Source organism: Girardinichthys multiradiatus, chromosome 15 (assembly GCF_021462225.1).
Source record: "Girardinichthys multiradiatus isolate DD_20200921_A chromosome 15, DD_fGirMul_XY1, whole genome shotgun sequence".
In the NCBI taxonomy this organism is placed as follows: domain Eukaryota; kingdom Metazoa; phylum Chordata; class Actinopteri; order Cyprinodontiformes; family Goodeidae; genus Girardinichthys; species Girardinichthys multiradiatus.
The window spans coordinates 27,238,594-27,261,187 of NC_061808.1; the positions used below are offsets into that span (position 1 = coordinate 27,238,594).

The 22,594-nt window shown below is 43.3% G+C and overlaps 1 protein-coding gene across 1 annotated transcript; it reads right to left on the reverse strand.

The window, feature by feature from the left end:
- Positions 1 to 486: 486 nt before the first annotated feature.
- Positions 487 to 20,841, reverse strand: selenoi (selenoprotein I). Its single transcript, XM_047388833.1, has 10 exons — positions 20,649 to 20,841; positions 15,949 to 16,017; positions 13,271 to 13,379; positions 12,412 to 12,486; positions 6,490 to 6,752; positions 6,288 to 6,396; positions 6,159 to 6,207; positions 4,955 to 5,135; positions 4,694 to 4,873; positions 487 to 3,405 (listed from the first exon to the last, which is right to left on the reverse strand). The coding sequence occupies exons 1-10, from the start codon at positions 20,703 to 20,705 to the stop codon at positions 3,298 to 3,300; spliced, it is 1,200 nt and encodes a 399-aa protein (XP_047244789.1). The 5' UTR covers positions 20,706 to 20,841; the 3' UTR covers positions 487 to 3,297.
- Between the last annotated feature and the right edge of the window lie 1,753 nt (positions 20,842 to 22,594).

Sequence of the window (22,594 nt, forward strand, 5' to 3'; positions counted from 1 at the left end):
ATAACTACTGTATCTTACAACTTGGTGCTAAATTGAAAGCCTTTTTCATTCTTTTTAAGAAACCCATACTGCATTTATTTGCATGATGCAAAAAAAAAAACAAATCCACTTATTTAGGAGGATATAAACATTTTTCAAAAAAGCTTTCTTAAAATCTTTTGAAGGATGCCCACCTCAGTTCCTTTTAGAAACAAACTTGTTGGCTGACTGAAAATAATTTTAAATCTAGATCTGCCAAGGGTATGAATGACGTTGGGTTTTAACTGTAGGTCAACACCGTACTAATGGCACTCGAACAAGCTTAGTGTGATCCAGCATTTGGTCGGAATCAGTAAATTTCATCTATTCTCATTGAAATACGATCAGATTGACAGATAGACCTTCTGTTGGAACAGTTTACTGCAGCTCTCTGCTGACCCCATGTGGAGACTAAAGAAAATGTAAGTAGTGTGGCAGTGAGGTACAGAAGGGAAAAACAAATCAAAATGTTTTTAAGAAAATTACCTTTAATGTGTGTTTGAGCTCTCTTGTCCTTCACTGGTTAGATACAACGCCACAAACAACCACAATGACACTGGAGTATTTGCCAAAGCTGTAGTACACAACAGCTTAGCTCATTGATTTTGGGGAAGAGAAAAGGACGCTTGGGGAGGGTTGATACTTTTTTTTTTGTTAAACAAAACGAAGCTTACAGAAAACAAATATTTAACATTAGATTATTAAGGAATCAGGACTGTCAGCTGCATGAAATACTGTTTTTTGTTTTATGAAATGGCACAGTTGTTCTCCTCCAGGTGATCCCTGATGTACAGATCCCTTACTGCACCCAGCAGTGCTTGTAGTGTCCCCAGAGCAGGAATTCCCACCTGCAGCTACTTACTCTTTTACAGAAAATCCCACTGGAAAACAAAATGGATTTGATCCAATCAAACAGTAACGAGGCAAAAATGAAACATTCAAAAAAAAAAAAAAAAAAAAAAACCCACACAGAGTGTAAGTGCTGTAGTGCAGACAGCTCTGTAGATTGCAGTGCTGATTGGCATCGTGTCCAAGTCACAGGAGAAATCTGCCTACCGTTAAACACTCAGTTTAAAAATAAAATTAAATAAAACCGTATTTACACAGACATTCAAACATACAGCGTATACACTCATACTTCCTTGAATAGACATGTATACATGGAGCTGTACAGGGCAGACAGTGTATATACCCATTAGAGACAGAAATCACAGCCTTTACCACGTCACAACAATCATCGGTGTCCACACATAGAGGCTTTGTTAAAGGAGCCATTACAATGCAGCAGTGGCTGCATACAGATTTCCCACATTACAACAGCTCAGTAAACCACAAAGCTACTTAACAGCAACTTAGCATTGCTTAGTAACTGTTCCTTCTCATGCTAACATGAGACATAAGCATCCAAGTGTCTCTCTCATTCAAGGCAATGTTCCCTGTGGAGCTTTTAACTAAGCAGGACCACAGTTTACCGTATGGTAAAGGCTTGGGCCATCAAATGTAACTCTAAATGGGCCGTAATGCTCAGCCAAATTACTCGCAGCTCTTGAGGGGACGTTAATAATGTTCTTAGTTTTTCTTAACTGATCCTGACACTCAGTGCTGCTATGTTGGTGACTTTTTAACCCAACAAACGAGATGAGTTGCATATACAGGGATGCAGCAATCCATCATCTGGAAATAGGAATCAGCCATTTTCCCCCAAAATGGATTTCATTGGATTTCTTTCCCCTGTCCTTTAACTGTATTGAAACTAGGAAGTCCCAACGTTTTCAGCCTATAAGCACATCCACCAACATCATACACCGAGACACTTAAAGACAAAGATAAGGAACATGCATAAGATTACCGATGCAATTCCTTTATTTTCTGTTAGATCCAAAACTGCTACCTCTATCAAAGAACGTCCAGAACAGTCATTTCTATTTCAGACAAAGAAAAACCAAAAATCGGTTTCGGCCAGGAAAAGCCTGATTGGTGCATCTTTAGTAGCGAGCGAGGTCCGTCTCCACGAACTTAAAACGTTTTATAAAAATGCCACAAATAAATGCCCTCCACCGCGTTTAACAGACTGAACAATGCGACGAGCCGAGTTCTACGCCAGACCGTAGAAAAACACAAGCTAAGATCTGCATGACGACAAGCGGCGTTAGAGGTTTTGCACTGTCCTGTGCGGAGGCTTGGTCCCTCAGAGTGAATCCGTTCCACTAGGGGCTTTTGGACGCACTCTTCATTCAAGCGCTGCGCAACACAAACGTAGCAAAAAAAAAAAAAAAAAAACCCCCAAAATATGTATAAATAAAATAAAAAGAATGAATCAGCGTGAAAACACGACACCTCAGAAGGAAGGGAGAGCTGGTAAAACAAAGGAAGGTTAGCAGAGGTCAACATGATCGAGTCTAGCCCCAGTTAGTCAATTATCAGCAGAATTAATAAGAGGGAAATGTGTCCAATACTTAAAGGAGTAAATCATTCTTTTAAGATTCAGTACAGAGACTTTACACACCCCAAACAATGCTCTTAGATTATATACAAGAAGTTATTAACATTTATCACACATGAACTACTGGAAGATTAAAAAAAAAAAAAAACAATCGACCAAACCTTTCAATTGTGGACAAAGCTGGAACTGTAGGAGCCTCATGTTCCCAGGTTTGATCAACACTCCTTCAAACATTCCTGTTCATACAACTAAAATGAAATGGCATTCCCTCAGGGCATTACTATACATTCATAACACTATGTGGGTTCTCCGTTTGTGTCTAGAGACCTGCCACAGATTACCTATATAATCTGCATTGAGCTTCCATGTCTAGCCTTATGGGTCCCAACCCACAGTAAGAAGTTAAACATCTAGATTCAAGACTGACGTTAAAATTAGCTTCAGTTTTATTATTGAGGTTAGGTTAAAGAGATCCTGAATGCTCTGGGTAATGAGGGCCCCTGTAATGTTTGTCTTCTCACGGCTCCTGCGGGCTCCTGTCCTCACAACAGAAGCATATTTCCGTAGGAAACAATAGCACCTCATTGGCTCAGTCAGCCAATCACCAGTGATGGAAGCCAGAGGCCCCAAGGGGCCAACCCCGTCGCTGTGACCAAGGTCTGATCAGTTGCTTTGGGAATGTACGTTTGAGTGTGTGTGTGTGTGTCATATGGGTGTGTGAGAGGCGGGCCACCGTCCGGTTCAGTTGCAGCGTCCTTGTGGAGGGAAGAGAAGGGGAGGGGATTCGGTCTCCGTGGTGACGGGTGAAGTGTCGGTGAGCTGAACAGAGGAACAGCTTAAACCTCTGCTGCTGTCAGGCCGATTCGTTCCTCCTGCTGTCAGTCCTGGTTGGGCTTCTTCAGCGAGAAGGCGAAGATGTTAAAATGGTTGCTGAGCTGCTGTACCTGGCAGCAACGACAACAACAAAACAACAGTCACATTTCAAATACCAGATCTGACTTCATGTTGACTTCTTGCAAGAACGGAGAGAAGCCTAAAAGCATCCACCAACATTTTTGCAAAGCTGCAGCCAGTGAGAGACGGGCTGAATATGAACTCTTCTACATGGATAAATCTTCTATTCCTTATGTTCCATTTAATTGAAAGTCTGCTAAAAACTTGTTCTCACCTCCCAGCATGCCTTTAAGGAGGAGGCTGCTCATAAAACCCTTCACTTAGACTTTATAAAACTAATCTCACATACAAATATGTACATGTCTGTATAAGAAGTTTCTATCATGGTTTTCTGTACATGTACTAGAACTGCTCGATTATTTCTAATTTATTTTACGTAAAATCAGCATTGTTGCAGTCTAAATTATGCTCAGGTGCTGGTTACTTACTTTTTAGGTAAGTAAATGAGGAAGAATTTTACTCATATTGATACATTCCTCACAGGGGAGACAGTTTATTCATTCATCCATATTTATCTCCAATTTGTACGAGTCATTAAGTTAAAATAATTTCAGCCAGGTTAAGATGGAAACCTTGGATCTCTCATCGGAGGACCATTTATAAGCTTGGCAGGCAGCGTATTATCTCAGCACTTCTCATTACCCTTAAATATCCTGTTTAAACGAACACAATTAGCTGTCATGGTTCAGCCCCGTTTAATTGAGGCGACAAGACAGGCAAGCTGTTCACAATACTCCTTGAGAATTTTCTTTTTCTCGGTTTTTACTGAAAGCATAAATGTTTTTGAAATCACACGCCGTGTTTTAAGGGATCTGCATCAGCTTAGAATGACTCCATCGAAGTTTGAACCAAGAGATGATCAAAAACAGCCCTTTAGTTTAGTGATGATAAGACGATCCAAACCTCTGAATCATTTGCATCTTGTCTGGTCAAAGCTTTGTCAGTGGTTCTGTCACCAGACTAAGTCATCATGACTAAAACCCTATTATGACCCTTCCTGAGTTGGAAGAAAGAAATATCACTTTTAATCTTGTTTGATCTGGTTCCACCCACATAAAGTTGGCTAATCCTAGTGTTTATAATGTAGTTATCTCTAACATAAACCCCTACATGGACTGCATCTCCCGCCTCTGCTAGTGTTCATAATGTAAACAAACAAAACTGCAGCTGAACTTTCACCTCTTGCAGTAACTTTCCCTCTTAACCAATTTTTCTGGCAACAGTTTTAAACAAAAACAGGAACATCCTAGTGTAAAGCCTAAGAGTGGGAGCTCTTACCACTGATATACCGTAGTGTATGTGTGTGAGTATGACAGCGGATGTCCACAAATACAGCAGCAGCGTTTCGTTGGTGAAGACCCCCGTGATGGATAACAGCACCACCGCGGTCATTGGCAGCAGCAGCCAGGTCAGCGGCTGGCAGCGAGTGTTACTCATCTGACACACGATCAGTTTACACTGAAAGGTAAACACATGATTAAACACAGCTGCACGTATTTGGTTTGGTGGGGTGGAGATTAAAAATGGCGAGGTACTCACAGTGACATTGGCGAAGGCCGTCCCCACCATGAGGTAGTATATCCTGGGCTGCAGCTCAAGGATCTTGGATGGAGAGAAGATAACCCAGGTGGTGGACAACACAAAGAGGAGGACAGGAGAAAGGAAAGGCAGGAAGGCTTCGTACAGGCTGCTGTGCTTCAGGGTGTTGCTCCTGTAAGCCCTGAAAAAATCCAGAGTAAAACTTTCAGAGCCCTGAGCCTTATTTTACTTTTTCACAGTGAACATGAAACCTGCAAAATTCATGGTGCTGTATTGAAATTCGTTTTAAAGAGAATAACACAGAGTAGTGCATAGTTGTGAAGTGGAAGATTTTGTATTCAGCCTCCCGAGTCAACATTTTGCAGAACCACTTTTTGATGTAATGACTGCAGCTAGCCTTTAGGGGGTGGGTTTCTACCAGCCTTGGACAGCTACAGACTCGAATTTCTGACAATGCTTCTTCTCAAAACAGCTCAAGTTTAGTAAGATGGAAAGGATCTCTGAATTTAGATCTTGAAGTCTTACCACAGATTCTCAGTTGAATTCATGTCTAGACTTTGACTGGGCCATTCCAACACATGACTATGCTCTGAAATAAACCATTGTGCTTTAGCTCTGGCTGCATATTTAAGGGTTTTCTGCAGCCTCCAACAGGTTTCCTTCCAGGATTTCCCTGCCTTTAGTTCCTTCCTTATTCCCACCAACTCTGACCAGCGTCACCAAAGCAAAAATGATGCCACCACCGTGTTTTACCATGGGGATGGTGTGAAGTGTTAAGTTTATGGTTTTCCTCTTGCCACTCTTTCATAAAGGTCAGATTTTTGGAGCAAGCTTCTAAAAGTTGGACGTTCTGTCGACAGATTGTCCCACCTGAGCTTCTGATCTCTGACGCTCTTACAGAGATACCATAGTATTCTTTGCTGCTTCTCTGATTAATACTCGTGTCTTAAACTAATTAGATGACTTCAAACTGGGTGCTGAATACAAATGGATGCTACACGTTTCAGGTCTTTATTTGTAAAAAAAAAAAAATGTTTAATCCATTCATCCTTTTTCCTTCCACATTTCAATGATGTGCTTCTTGGTGTTGCTATAAAATGTAAAATGACAAAACCATACGGTGGAGTTGATGGTTGTAATGTTATAAAATGTGAAAAAGTTCAAGCGGTATTCAGCACTGCCGAATAACTGAATTGATACTCACTTTAACACATTGTAGAGGCTCATGGGTAATGTCACAGAAAAGGAACACGCTGGAAATCAGCAGACCTTAACGTTAACAGCCGCCTATGCAAAAACACAAACTGATTTTAAGTAAGCAAACACTACTCACCTATGATCATAAAGGTAAACAGGTCTCTGTAGAGAAGGTTCCAGATCACTGGCTGGTACCAGGTTTCCACTCCAACCACAGCAGTGACCAAGTAAACAAGGGAGATCGTCTAGAAGCAGACGGGACAAAAGTAGACAACGCTTTGTAAGGCCAACATGCTGAAAGTAACGCATTACACGTGTGTATCTGCGTGGGTCTTCACCCCTTGACTGATGTCGTATCCCCAGGGCAAAAACAAGATGCCCGTGTTGTATTTCTCCCAGTGGGACAGGATGAAGGAGAACAGCACCACCCACAGGAGGTAGAAGAGCGTGCTGACAGCCACGCCGCTCTCCCCACGCCCAAATATGGAGTACACGGTGGCCACAAAGAAGATGCAAGCCCAGCTGTCAAGCCCGTGGTCGAACAGCTCCCCCAGTGGTGTCGAGGAGTTGGTACGGCGTGCCTGTTTGCCATCAACACCATCTGTCAAAAAGCAAAGACACTGCTTTATGTTTACAGCGCTACTTACATAGAGACACACAAAGGGACACAGAAGTCTCACACCTCCACTCAGATCAAGCTGCTGCCCACACTCTTCAGAGTCACACACATTCCTACATCCCACCACGGCTGCAGCAGCACACATCAACTACTGCACAGAAAGTGGTTTAATATGATTCCTGGAGCAAACTTCAGAACAAAGAGGTAATTAAAGAGAAACTAGGTTGCAGGTTTACTGTTAACTAAAAAGCTACATGGTTCTTAGGCACAGTCTTTGTAATAAAAGCTGTTGTTGAAGTCAGAGGTGAAATAGTGTCCATACTAATACACAATCAGTAGCCAGAGACTCAAGAATCACCTCGGACATTGTCCGCATTCTGATTTTTGGATTCAACATGCAAAATGCATGTTGAATCCAAAAATCAGAATGCGGACAATATCCGATGCAAAATGCCCCCTCCTTGAACCGTCACCTTAACGTGGTGGAGGGGTTTGAGTGCTCAAATGATCCTAGAGGCTATGTTGTCTGGGGCCTAAATGCCCCTGGTAGGGTCTCCCATGGCAAACAGGCTCTAGGTGATGGGTCAGACAAAGAATGGTTCAAGAACCCCTCATGAAGAACAAAATATCGAGGCACGTGACGTCGCCCGGTACGGTGGAGCCAGGCCTGGGGTCAGGACTCGTCGGAGAGCGCCTGGTGGCCGGGTTGCTCCTCGCGGGACCCGGCCGGGCCAAGCCCGAACGAGAGACGCGAGGCCATCCCCCAGTGGGCCCACCACCTGCAGGGGGAACTGTGAGGGACCGGTGCAAAGAGGATTGGGTGGCGGACGAAGGTGGAGACCTCAGCGGCTCGATCCCCGGATGCTTAGGCTGGCTCTAGGGACGTGGAATGTCACCTCGCTGGGGGGGAAGGAGCCTGAGCTTGTGCAGGAGGTCGAGAGATATCGACTAGAAATAGTCGGGCTCGCCTCCACGCACAGCGTGGGCTCTGGAACCCATCTCCTTGAGAGGGGTTGGACTCTCTTCTACTCTGGAGTGGCCCACGGGGAGAGGCGGCGGGCTGGTGTGGGTTTGCCTGTTGCCCCCCAGCTCAGCCGTCTCGTGTTGGGGTTTACCCCAGTGGATGAGAGGGTTGTATCCCTGCGCCTTCGGGTTGGGGAGAGGTCTCTGACTATCATTTCAGCCTACGGGCCGAGTGGTAGTGCAGAGTACCCGGCCTTCTTGGCGTCCCTGTCGGGGGTGCTGGATAGTGCCCCTCCCGGGCACTCCATTATTCTGCTGGGGGACTTCAACGCACACGTGGGGAACGACAGTGCCACCTGGAGAGGCGTGATCGGGAGGAATGGCCTCCCCGATCTGAATCCGAGTGGTGTTTTGTTATTGGACTTCTGTGCTAGTCACGGATTGTCCATAACGAACACCATGTTCAAACATAAGGGTGTCCATCAGTGCACTTGGCACCAGGACACCCTAGGCAGGAGGTTGATGATCGACTTTGTTGTCGTATCATCAGACCTTCGGCCGCATGTTTTGGACACTCGGGTGAAGAGAGGGGCTGAGCTGTCCACTGATCATCACCTGGTGGTGAGTTGGATCCGCTGGAGGAGGAGAAAGCCAGACAGACTTGGCAGGCCCAAGCGCATAGTGAGGGTCTGCTGGGAACGCCTGGCGGAGCCCTCGGCCAGGGATGTATTCAACTCCCACCTCCGGGAGAGCTTCGACCAGATCCCGGGGGATGTTGGAGACATAGAGTCCGAGTGGACCATGTTCTCCGCATCTATTGTCGATGCTGCTGCCCGTAGCTGCGGCCGTAAGGTCTGCGGTGCCTGTCGTGGCGGCAATCCCAGAACCCGGTGGTGGACACCGGCAGTAAGGGATGCTGTTAAGCTGAAGAAGGAGTCCTATCGGCTGTGGTTGGCTTGTGGGACTCCTGAGGCGGCTGACAGGTACCGTGAGGCCAAGCGTGCTGCGGCCTGGGCTGTGGCAGAGGCAAAAACTCGGGCCTGGGAAGAGTTCGGTGAGGCCATCGAGAAGGACTACCGGTTGGCCTCGAAGCGATTCTGGCAAACCGTCCGGCGCCTCAGGAGGGGGAAGCAGTGCTTTGCCAACACTGTTTATAGTGGGGGTGGGAGACTGCTGACCTCAACTGAGGACATTATCGGGCGGTGGAAGGAGTACTTTGAGGATCTCCTCAATCCTGCCATCACGCATTCCGTGGTGGAAACAGAGGCTGGGGACTCGGGGTTGGACTCTTTCATCACCCAGGCTGAAGTCACCAAGGTGGTTAAAAAGCTCCGCGGTGGCAAGGCTTCGGGGGTGGATGAGATCCGCCCTGAGTACCTCAAGTCTCTGGATGTTGTAGGGCTGTCATGGTTGACACGCCTCTTCAACATTGCGTGGCGGTCGGGGACAGTGCCTCTGGACTGGCAGACTGGGGTGGTGGTCCCCCTTTATAAGAAGGGGGACCGGAGGGTGTGTTCCAACTACAGGGGGATCACACTACTCAGCCTCCCTGGTAAGGCCTACGCCAGGGTATTAGAGAGGAGAGTCTGACCGATAGTCGAACCTCGGCTTCAGGAAGAACAGTGTGGTTTTCGTCCCAGCCGTGGAACACTGGACCAGCTCTATACCCTCTAGAGGATGCTCGAGGGTTCATGGGAGTTTGCCCAACCGGTTCACATGTGTTTTGTGGACCTGGAGAAGGCATTCGACTGTGTCCCTCATGATGCCCTGTGGGGGGTGCTCCAGGAGTATGGAATCGGGGGCCCTTTACTAGGGTCCATCCGGTCCCTGTACGAGCGGAGCAGGAGTTTGGTCCGCATTGCCGGCACTAAGTCGGACCTGTTCCCGGTGCATGTTGGACTCCGGCAGGGCTGCCCTTTGTCGCCGGTCCTGTTCATAACTTTTATGGACAGGATTTCTAGACGCAGCCAAGGGCCGGAGGGGGTCTGGTTTGGGGACCAGTGGATTTCGTCTCTTCGTTTTGCGGATGACGTGGTCCTGCTGGCCCCCTCTAGCCAAGACCTACAGCATGCGCTGTGGCGGTTCGCAGCCGAATGTGAAGCGGCTGGGATGAGGATCAGCTCCTCCAAGTCCGAGGCCATGGTACTCGACCGGAAAAGGGTGGCTTGTCCTCTTCAGGTTGGAGGGGAGTTCCTGCCTCAAGTGGAGGAGTTTAAGTATCTCGGTGTCTTGTTCACGAGTGAGGGAAGAATGGAGCGGGAGATCGACAGACGGATCGGTGCGGCTGCCACAGTAATGGGGGCGCTGTGCCGGTCCATTGTGGTGAAGAGAGAGCTGAGCCGAAAAGCAAAGCTCTCAATTTACTGGTCGGTCTACGTTCCTACCCTCTCTTATGGCCATGAACTTTGGGTCATGACCGAAAGAACGAGATCACGGATACAAGCGGCTGAAATGAGCTTCCTCCGTAGGGTGGCCGGGCACTCCCTTAGAGATAGGGTGAGGAGCTCGGCCATCCGGGAGGGGCTCGGAGTAGAGCCGTTGCTCCTCCACATCAAGAGGAGCCAGTTGAGATGGCTCAGGAATCTATACCGGTTGCCTCCTGGACCCCTTCCTCGGGAGGAGTTCCTGGCACATCCCATCGGGAGGAGGCCCAGGGGACGGCCCAGGACACGCTGGAGGGACTATGTCTCTCGGCTGGCCTGGGAACACCTTGTGCTCCCCCTGGAGGAACTGGAGGAGGTGTCTGGAGAGAGGGACATCTGGGCGTCTCTGCTGAGTCTGCTGCCCCCGCGACCTGGTCCTGGATAAGCGGAAGACGACGAACGAACGAACGAACATGCAAAATGCCACCAAAATCTTTGTTCATGGCGCGCCGCTGGTGGTGTAGGGGTTAAGCGTGCGACCACATATGGAGGCTATAGTCCTTGAAGCAGCCGTCCCGGGTTTGAGTCCTGGACTCGGCGACCTTTGCCAAATGTCTCCCCCTCTCTTTGCCCTTCCTTCCTGTCTGCCTACTGTCAAAAAAAAAAAAAGGAAAAAAAAGCCTCTAGTGCTGAAAAAATAAAAAAATAAAAAAACTTTGTTCACATGTGCAGCTGCTGCTCAGTGCGGCAGCTGAAACTGATGAAGCAAACCGGGTCAGCTGAGCTGCTCTGGGAACATGCTTCAAATAAAATGAGGAAATCTAAAAACAAAGCAGAGAAGTTGAAAGAGAGTCTTCAGCTCAGCAAAAAAACTGATTCCTGCACTCTACATACACACATTAGCATGGATTTAACTGATTTGGGGCTTTTAATAAATTATTTTGCTTTGCAAAATGTTATGGTAATAAAAGGTTTGATTATCTATATAAAAAAAGAAATGGGTGCACAAGTTTGAATTTACGGTAGATCTTCTCTAATCCAAACATGTAGCCATCATACACACAAGCACGGATCCCCTAAACACTCCTTCTAACTGTGGACCAAATGCTTGTTAGCAGGTTGCACAGAAACCACATGCATTATGCTGCCATCAAAACGCTTCTGACATTAATCTGGGTAGATATTTAATCACCTCTCTAATAAGGATAGAGCTCATTTAAAATTAGTTATTTTCCAATCATTGATCTGACTTTTAAACAGTCCACAATTTGTTTTATCTGACTGCAGTTGAGACTTTGGAAAATCCATTCCAGAAGCTTAGTATTAGCCGGCTTTATCCAGTCTAAAACCAGTTCTGATGTGTTTTTGGTAGTCCACCTTCTTTGACATTAAACTTTGTGCAATGGACCAGTACCACCAGCAGTGAAAGAGCCCTAGACCATGGTACTTCTACCAACATGTCTGATGGCTGGTATAGTTTTCTTAAGTCTGAAAACCTCACCTTGACTCCTCTATATGTTTTTCATTTGATTGTGGTCAAATAGCTATAAAACAGTTCTCCAGAAGGCCTATGGCCTGTAGATGTGGGCAGCTGCGACCTTTAGTCATGCTTTAGGGTGTCCAGTTTGGAGCAGAGACTTCTTTACTGCTCGGCTTTGAGTCTATGGCGACGGGAAACCTCATAAATGATCTATAAACTTCGCTAAAAAAGCAGGTCCATGACAGGAAACCAATCAATATAAATTAATATTGTTCTACCAAGAAGAATTGTATCTAGGATCAAATGTCAAAAGCTTGTTGGTGTTTGAGAGCCTTCAGCAACTCCATAAAAGATATTTATGTGGGTATTAGTGAGGTGTATGTATATATTTAAACTGTATGTATAATTTTGAACTTGCTTGGATTAGACAAAATACAATTAAACTTGTGTAACTAAATCAAATTTTTTTTTTGAGAAAAATCACTCCACCCTAAAACACATGGGTTCAAATGCATCCTTAAAATTCCAACAGGATGAGATTCATCATGGTGGGTGGATGTAAACTCCTCACTGACACTATAAGCAGACATTTACTGACCGTTATGTGCTACATGGAGGCTCTCAAACTGACAGCACTACATGTGACTTGTTTTCATGTCTCTGCAAGACTCTGAGCACTGCTGAGTGGGACTAAGGGTCCGGTCAAAAATAATAAAACCGACGAGCAAACAGTTTTCAGTTGAGAGAGGGTGGGGGCTTCAAGCTCCCCTCTATGAGCTTCTCAGAAAGTCAGGGAGAGGGAAAAACCTCAGAGGTCGACGAGGTTAGAACTCACCGAGTGTGTAGGCTAAAAAGTTGAAGATCCCAGCAGCCACCCACACGCAGCTAGCCACATGCTGGTTCCCTGCAGCTGAGACACAAGGACAGTTAATACACAACGACGTACAATCAAAGACTTGTACTCTTCTTATTTAACATAAATCCATCCAAGATACTCTGAGTATGACGGGGTTGAGCTGTAATCCTAATGACTCATTACTGTTAGGAAATCTTTATAGAGGTCAAAGTGACAAGCCTGTGGGGCATGTATGCAAAACGTCTGTGGTGAGACGATGCAACAGCCAAGCTACAACACCGAATGTCAACACGGCTTGTTGTGTGTCCGGGTTTGTTTCTGTTTTACAGGCACACACCAACATGGCAACACTTTATCTGTGTGTGTGCGTGCTCCTGTTTGTGCAGCTGAGTGAGGACCATTTTTCATATTTAACCATCAAAGTGAGGACCGTTTGTTGTAAAGTGAAGACAATTTCATTGTTCTCACTTGCTTTTTTGCTAGGGGTTAAGTTAGGATTAAGGTGTGAATTGAGTTAAGGTTACGCTTAGGGTTAGGTACGTACTGGTAGGGGTTAGGTTTAGGGGTAGAGTCAGGCTTAGGCCATAGAAAGGGTTGAAAATGAATGGAAATCAATGAGAGTAAATGCAAGGTCCTCACAACATTGAGTAAGACGTGTGTGTGTGTGTGTGTGAGTGAGAGAAGGATTTAACAAGTTAAAAATTATCCTGAGCAATCAAAGTCAATCTTGTTTCCAAAAGTGATGGACTTTGCCCTACATAAACAAGCAAGGAGCTGCTCCAACTACAACCAGCATCTACTATGTTTAAAGGCAAAATACACACAGTGGTGGACCTACAAGATGCAGTGAAGTCATAGTCGTAGAAGGCCAACATGAGGAAGTTCAACACGAGGAACATAAAACCTGTAAATGTGATGAGGTTCGGAGCCAACCATGTTGGTAAAAACTGTTGGGAGAGAAAAGAGAGAGAGAGAGAAATGCAGCTGATGGTCTTTTATTCCACTACAAAACAAACACAAAGGGAAGAACATGTAAAAATCAAGACATTTCTGTTCTTAGATAAAGACACGTTTTAATATTTCTTATCATAACGTTATTCTGAGATTAATACAGAGACATTCATCTGAGTCATCATCTGTTATTTTCTCAACAAAACCCATTATCTGCTTAATTATGTTGCTTCCACAAAGCAAACACAGATGTATAAGAAAGTACACTCACCGGCCACTTTATTAGGTACACCTGTCCAACTGCTCGTTAATGCAAATTTCTAATCAGCCAATCACATGGCAACAACTCAATGCATCAAAGCATGTAGACATGGTCAAGACGATCTGCTGCAGTTCAAACTGAGCAGCAGAATGGGGAAGAAAGGTGATTTAAGTGACTTTGAACGTGGCATGGTTGTTGGTGCCAGACGTGCTGGTCTGAGTAATTCAGAAACTGCTGATCTACTGGGATTTTCACGCACTACCATCTCTAGGGTTTACAGAGAATGATCCGAAAAAGGGAAAATATCCAGTGAGCGGCAGTTCTGTGGGCACAAATGCCTTGTTGATGCCAGAGGTCAGAGGAGAATGGCCAGACTGGTTCAAGCTGATAGAAAGGCAACAGTAACTCAAATAACCACTTGTTACAACCAAGGTATGCAGAAGAGCATCTTTGAACGCACAACACGTCGAACCTTGAGATGGATGGGCTACAGCAGCAGAAGACCACAGCGGGTGCCACTCCTGTCAGCTAAGAACAGGAAACTGAGGCTAAAATTTGCACAGGATCACCAAAATTGGACAATAGAAGATTTAAAAAACATGGCCTGGTCTGATGAGCCTCGATTTCTGCCTCGAGATTCGGATGGTAGGGTCGGAATTTGGCATCAACAACATGAAAGCATGGATCCATCCTGCTTTGTATCAACGGTTCAGGCTGGTGGTGTAATGGTGTGGGGGATATTTTCTTGGCACACTTTGGGTCCCTTAGTACCAATTGAGCATCGTGTCAACACCACACCCTACCTGAGTATTGTTGCTGACCATGTCCATCCCTTTATGACCACAGTGTACCCATCTTCTGATGGTTACTTCCAGCAGGTTAACCTAATAGGTGTACCTAATAAAGTTGCCAGGGAGTGTATAAAAGGAATACTTTTACGTTTTTTTATAAATTTTTTGCTTACATTGTAAGTTGAAGTGTTAAAAATATTTCGCCCTACTATTTATGGGCAGTGATGTCACACGGTGAAGGATTTATTTTGTGAGTGCTAGGTGAGGCGTGGAGGGTTTTTTGAATTTTTTTCGCAGGCATCAAACAAAACTACTTTTTGCTACGCCGAATCGCCAGGTTGTCCAGTTCTGTGGAAACACAGTAAAGGACGATGTCATATGTTTCCAAAAACGCCATGCTCCAGAAAAGGTGGGAGTGATTAGGCCCAATGAAGTGCAAAGACCTCCAACAAAAAGGAGATGAACAAATCTCCCAAAGTTTCCCCAAACATCACAGATACATACGATCAATATGTTATCATTCAGACACTAAATCAGTTCAATTCACCCGATTCCTTCTCTTTATAATAATTCAGTCACCAAACTCGAAATGAGTTTAACTGTATAGCATAACAGTCATGATATGAAAGAAGTAAAGTAGAATAAACAATGTGCAAATTTACAGAACTTAATGTCGGCGTAAAGACACTAAAGAATTCAACAGGAAGATCTCCACTATTATAACCACTCACACGCAGCTGCTCTACACGTTTAATTCCCACATAGCGCTACGTAATCGAGTGACCAGTTTATTAAAGCTTTCTGTAGACTTTGTCCTCAGACACTGCCTAGTTGTTTAAATTACCCAGCAGCTGTATCCAAGGTAAATACTGCTGTTTGTTTTGTTTTTTTACTCATTCTGAACTTTTCTAATTATTATTTTAATACTCTTATTCATACAGCTCATCAGATATGTTACTTTGAACTGTGACATGTTTATAGTCGGGGGTTTGTTAAATATTCTTTTGAGCTTGCTTCATCGTCTTGTTTTGACCTAATTTACATTTTATTTGGAATAAAACCCATCTTAAACGTCCCATCAGCTCTCTGGGTCCAGCATTGCTTGCTCCGCCTCAGTAACACAAGCTGTAAGCCTTGCAGCTTTCACTCTGCTGTGCAATGAGCCCTTGACAACCTTCGGATTGTGTTTTGACATCACTGTATCAGATTTATTATTGTTATTTTTCACAAAGATATGCACATCCAAGGGTCTCCTAATCATTGTTGCCATGAGGCAGAAAACGTGTAAGTGAATGAAGGCTTACACAAATAAAATCATGAATGTATTTTACAAAACGTGTTATAAGTCGAAATATTTTAAATCAGACACACGACAGGAATTTTTAAAACATTCTCAAAAGTCCGGAGAAGTCCATTGGTGTAACACAGTAGCTGATGACTGGAAACTTCATTAATGATGGAGCGCTCAGACAGACAGAGAAGGTACTGAACAGGACTCTCTCTCTCTCTTACCTTCACTAAAAAGTTCCAGAAAGGATGCATAACATAGACGGACAGGGGGTTCGTGTCCACGGCGCTGTACTGCAAAAAAAAACAAACAAAAAAACATGATTTTGACACATAAAACACTTCTTCCTACCTTCAATAGCCATTTCACTTATTTTCACACGTGCTATGTTTACAGGATCATTCAGGGAGCCTTAAGATCAAAACAAACCCGACTCCAGTGTCTGTAACTTTATCTAGGTATAGCAAACATGCGGAAGAGATCCAGTGTATCACGAGTGTATGCTATCAAAAGTACATGCTGTCCACTGCTTGTCATCTCACCATTTCTGTAAGCTGGGCCCTAAACTATATTTTTTTAACCTACTTGGTGATCTATATCCTTTCAATGAATAGTAGGATATTCGTATTCACTTTATTTAAAATAAACTATTTATATTTGTATTTTTAGGGAACCACTGCTGTATTTGCTGTAAGTAGAGTAGCACCACCAAGGAAACAGATAATAATTAGCACACAGCTCTCTCACACAGGCATGGACCGGCCGGAAGAGAAATGAGCTCATAGGACTTCCTTAAACAACATGTTAAAACAGCTTATAAACGCCTCTAAGATAAACAATTATTTGTGATGTCAAGAGAGCGTCTACATTTTTACTGAAGCTTATGCAGGAAAATCTAAATAATAAACTGCATGTTTAACATTATAATATTATTATTACAGAAATGTTTGGCAGCGGCAGCAATATCTGGAGCACTTTTTTTTTTTTGTTATTACCGATCGGTAATTTTTACACTTTGTTATCACACAGTAAGACTTTCCCACCAGCCTATGCCTGGTTATCTTCAGATATGCAAAGACAGATCACACTTTATACTCTTGTCTTGCCAAAAGAGGAAAAGAAGCAAAATGAGCACAGCTGCAAACGTTTTTACACCAATCGAGGTAGCACAGCAGTCTGACTTCCCCATACTCATCTCTGCTTTCTGCACATTTCTGAGAAAACTACGCTTATAATAAACAGGTTTAGAGTCTGAAGGAGCTAAAATATAAGTAGATGCTGCAATGCAGTGGCATAAGGAACCCAACTCAAAATATTGTGCGCAACGCGTTTGGGACAGTTCACTGTATCAAAGGTTGTGGTTTCAAAACCATCATCCCTTTCCTCCTGTTTCAACGCCTTATGGAAAGATGACGGAGAAACTGGGGTGACCCCCACCTGTTACTGAACCCTACAATAACTCTACAATAAATAGAAAGTCAAGAGTTTGTAAATATTTCAGTTTGAAACCAACAAGGACTAAAGAAGCACCGCCCACCACTCTAATTCAAACAAAGTAACCCTGTTATAAAACTACAGTTGCCAAGCAACAAGTGCCATGTTTATTAATCAGCTGACCACAAAGTGGCTACCTGAGCAAATAGCCTGACTAGTTAACACCAGGCTGTTGCACTCATCTAGTTTTAGGAGCTTTTGAGACGAATAAATGTATACATTTAACATCAACATCACTTAAGACAAACAACTTAGGTAAGTTTTGTATATTGTATTTAACTTAAGCAAGTTAAATATACAGGTCCTTCTCAAAATATTAGCATATTGTGATAAAGTTCATTATTTTCCATAATGTCATGATGAAAATTTAACATTCATATATTTTAGATTCATTGCACACTAACTGAAATATTTCAGGTCTTTTATTGTCTTAATACGGATGATTTTGGCATACAGCTCATGAAAACCCAAAATTCCTATCTCACAAAATTAGCATATTTCATCCGACCAATAAAAGAAAAGTGTTTTTAATACAAAAAACGTCAACCTTCAAATAATCATGTACAGTTATGCACTCAATACTTGGTCGGGAATCCTTTTGCAGAAATGACTGCTTCAATGCGGCGTGGCATGGAGGCAATCAGCCTGTGGCACTGCTGAGGTCTTATGGAGGCCCAGGATGCTTCGATAGCGGCCTTTAGCTCATCCAGAGTGTTGGGTCTTGAGTCTCTCAACGTTCTCTTCACAATATCTCACAGATTCTCTATGGGGTTCAGGTCAGGAGAGTTGGCAGGCCAATTGAGCACAGTGATACCATGGTCAGTAAACCATTTACCAGTGGTTTTAGCACTGTGAGCAGGTGCCAGGTTGTGCTGAAAAATGAAATCTTCATCTCCATAAAGCTTTTCAGCAGATGGAAGCATGAAGTGCTCCAAAACCTCCTGATATCTAGCTGCATTGACCCTTTCCTTGATAAAACACAGTGGACCAACACCAGCAGCTGACACGGCACCCCAGACCATCACTGACTGTGGGTACTTGACACTGGACTTCTGGCATTTTGGCATTTCCTTCTCCCCAGTCTTCCTCCAGACTCTGGCACCTTGATTTCCGAATGACATGCAGAATTTGCTTTCATCCGAAAAAAGTACTTTGGACCACTGAGCAACAGTCCAGTGCTGCTTCTCTGTAGCCCAGGTCAGGCGCTTCTGCCGCTGTTTCTGGTTCAAAAGTGGCTTGACCTGGGAAATGCGGCACCTGTAGCCCATTTCCTGCACACGCCTGTGCACGGTGGCTCTGGATGTTTCTACTCCAGACTCAGTCCACTGCTTCCGCAGGTCCCCCAAGGTCTGGAATCAGCCCTTCTCCACAATCTTCCTCAGGGTCCGGTCACCTCTTCTCGTTGTGCAGCGTTTTCTGCCACACTTTTTCCTTCCCACAGACTTCCCACTGAGGTGCCTTGATACAGCACTCTGGGAACAGCCTATTCGTTCAGAAATTTCTTTCTGTGTCTTACCCTCTTGCTTGAGGGTGTCAATAGTGGCCTTCTGGACAGCAGTCAGGTCGGCAGTCTTACCCATGATTGGGGTTTTGAGTGATGAACCAGGCTGGGAGTTTTAAAGGCCTCAGGAATCTTTTGCAGGTGTTTAGAGTTAACTCGTTGATTCAGATGATTAGGTTTCATAGCTCGTTTAGAGACCTTTTTAATGATATGCTAATTTTGTGAGATAGGAATTTTGGGTTTTCATGAGCTGTATGCCAAAATCATCCGTATTAAGACAATAAAAGACCTTAAATATTTCAGTTAGTGTGCAATGAATCTAAAATATATGAATGTTAAATTTTCATCATTACATTATGGAAAATAATGAACTTTATCACAATATGCTAATATTTTGAGAAGGACCTGTATAGTTGTCAATATAAGTTGATATTTTTCTACTCTGGCTCTTCAGTAAAGAACATTTACACCTAGGTTACCTAAATTCAACACAATAGGTTTTAGTTGACTATTCAAACCCCTGTTTTCAAGTAAAATATACACTTTATTATGAGATAGTAGTAGAAAACATATTAAGAAGATTTTCCTTGTGATATGATTACATCTAAATCTTTTTAAGACCCCACAGAAACCCATGAGCAGAACAACAAAAATATTGAAGATTCTGCACCACACGCATGTTTATTTAAAAACTTAGACTAAATGTAGCAGGTGACTGGCAGCATTTATGTTACGGTTTAAAATAAAACATTAAAATAACTAATAATCAAATGTTATGGTTTTTAGAAGCAGTAGGAGTATTTGTTGCTTTTCCATTTTAAATAGAAGCAATTGGATCATAACATACATTATCTGTAATACATTTCTGCATTACTACGGTGCAACTGCAGTGAGTTTATCAGACCAAACCAATGCCAACTTGGAACATGATACTGTAGGTAAAAGGGGAAGGCAATAAAAGACAACTTCTGGAATAATTCCTCTCATGGCAAACAAGAGATTTTGCTTGGGCATACAAAAACACAACTATGTGTAGGTCGAAATAGAGTTGTTGGCAGTAACCAACCTCAGAATATTGTTCACACTTCACATTAAATTTGTTTTTCTGTAAAGTTTTGAGATAATCAGTGTGACCAATAACTTTAGAACAATAGCCCCTCCTTTCAAGTCCAAACTACCACATCCATATTTGCAGGAACCAACTAAATAGAAATATTACAGTGATTAGCAAAAGACATGTGTTATATTTGTGACATTTTTCAACATATTGTTAGATTTAAAGTTATTCACACCTATAAAATTGCCCGACCCTCCCCAGCTTTATGCTTGTGTACAATTCTCATCCCGGCCTCTGGTTCACTGGCGCGTTATTACAGATCTACTACAACAAGAAATACCAAATGGGCTTTCCATATACAACCAAACCAATGTGGAAGCTTTGAAAACAGCTTTTGCTCAAATCGGACACCGGTAGAGACTAGCAAGCCATTAGTCTCTACACCAACGTAAAGCAGGAGGCTGCATGCTACCACACTTCCGGCCAACATAAAAGTACCGTTTAAGAAGACAATGTAGGTGCTTTTACACAATAGAAGAAATTGAGTATATGTTACTTTGAAACATGCCTTAAAACGCACAGACGACAGAAGGTAAACTAGAAACAATAATTCCTAGCAGTTGGAATATTTTACAACAATATTAATTGAAATACAATGTTAGATTCGACAACTACACAGAGAACATTTGTATTACGACATAAATAAAGAGACATACACCCTGCACACATTTAGCTGATTAATAGCTGTCAGCGAGAAAGAACTGACTAATAATATCCGGTATGGTTTTGGGTAAATTAATATCTTCCCAGCATCAGCATACAGGATCGTGTCAGCTTTCTGTAGGCTTCTATGGTTAGTCCATCAGCCATACCTTGTATCTGTCGAAACCCGCCAGCTGCTCCTTTGTGACATATTCGTAAAGAACCATTGTGGTATAATCTGGCTCTATAGCTCTTCCTATGGAGGTGCAAATCCTTAACGTTAGCTGCCGATTCGGAATACCATCGAGCTTAGCCGCCGTCGTCCACGCCGGGTGAGGAGACGTCGAACCACCGGAGCCACTCCTACAGCAATGTGCACTCCCAGCTCATGGAGCTCAATATCGCCCCCCTTAGGCGTGGATGACAATCATTTAAAAACTGCAAGAAAAGTGAAAAAGATGCGTTTCTAGAATAATTAATAGGAGATACATCACGTCTGTTGGTAGAATATATATTTTCAAGAAGAAGTTAGAAGTTCCGGGACAAGGTTTTACATGTTTAGTTTTGCTGAAAGTGCGATCTATGAAATGTGTTTCTTTGGCAGTAGTGAAATAAATGTGACGTGGCGTTGTGCTGCAGCCGGAAGAGAGGCGCATGTATTTGCATATCCCGAGAGGAGCTGTAGTGTCATTTGAACGTGATTCGAGACAAGAAAAACACATTTAAAGAGGAAGGTAATGACTACTACTCATAATTGTCGTTTTATTTTGATTATGTTTATGTTCCTACTCATTTGAATTTGTGCGTCGTCCCTCAATCTAGCATTGGTTGCACTGGTTAGCCTACAAGCTAAGCTAACATTACACGGATTTATCAGCCACTGATAATATTGCTAACTTTAAATGATTGCTCAAACTATTTTGACTTCTGATAGGTGTTTTATTTCAAAATGCTGAAGACGTTAAGTTGCAAATGTATTCTTGTATATATTTTTGGTTGCAACAAGAACCCTAAAACATGTCGTGCCACAACATGTTAAGCTGTAATGAAACAGTCATATTTCTTGTTCGCTAGAATAGAACCGAAGTTCTCTAAAGGTTTCTATGTTTTCTGTTTTTCTCTAATGTGGGACTTTTGACTCCTTTGATTTTGCATCTTAAAGCTACTAGCTAGATTTCGTCATTTAAAACCAAGAGATTCATATATAGTTTGTCAACCATACGTTTTAAAAATAGTTTCCCTGTAATATTAAATCTGCACTAACACTTTAGCTAATCCCGCTGATGACATCACATAAGGCAACTGATCAAGGGTTTTTGGAGACATCCATTTTTTTTAGCTTCGGGGTTTTTTCCCTAATTATTTGCAGGTATTAAAATTTAGGCTGGAATGGGCTGGTTGACCACCAAAGATCTTCAGCATTAAAGCCATATGGTCAGGTTAATGCATTGCTTGAAGTTTGACCATGTTTTCTGCTAAACAGCTGCATTACTCGCAACATTCATCAAAATAATTGCCAAGCACACAAATCTACCACCGCCTACAGGCAAATCACAACTGTCATTATATGACATTTACTCATTTTATGAGTGGTAAGTCTCCACAGAAAAATTCAATTAAGAAGTTTGAACCAGGTATTAGAGCTTTGCTTCGGGGGTCATCGGAGTCGAACTTGTGTAAAGTTGAACCCATTGAAACTCAAATGGTGTAGAATCCATCTCAAAATCTGTCAAAGTGCTAGAAGATCAGTTTGATTCGTTTGATGTCATACACCCAAATACTCACAGGTTTTTTCCATCAGTACAGTTTTAAAAAACACTTTGTTAAATCCTGCATTTAAAATCTATAGTTCATTAAGGACGGCTGTCATTGTAAAACAGTCAGTCATTTTCTACCGCTTCTTCCATAGTGGGTCGCGGGGAAGCTGGTGCCTATCTCCAGCAGTCTACGGGCAGGAGGTGGGGTACAACCTGGACAGGTCGCCAGTCCATCGCAGGGCAGCACAGACACACTGGACAAACAACCATGCACACACTCATTCACACCTAAGGTCCATGTAGAGAGACCAATTAACCCAACAGATTCCTCCGACTGTGGGAGGAAGCCAGAGTACACA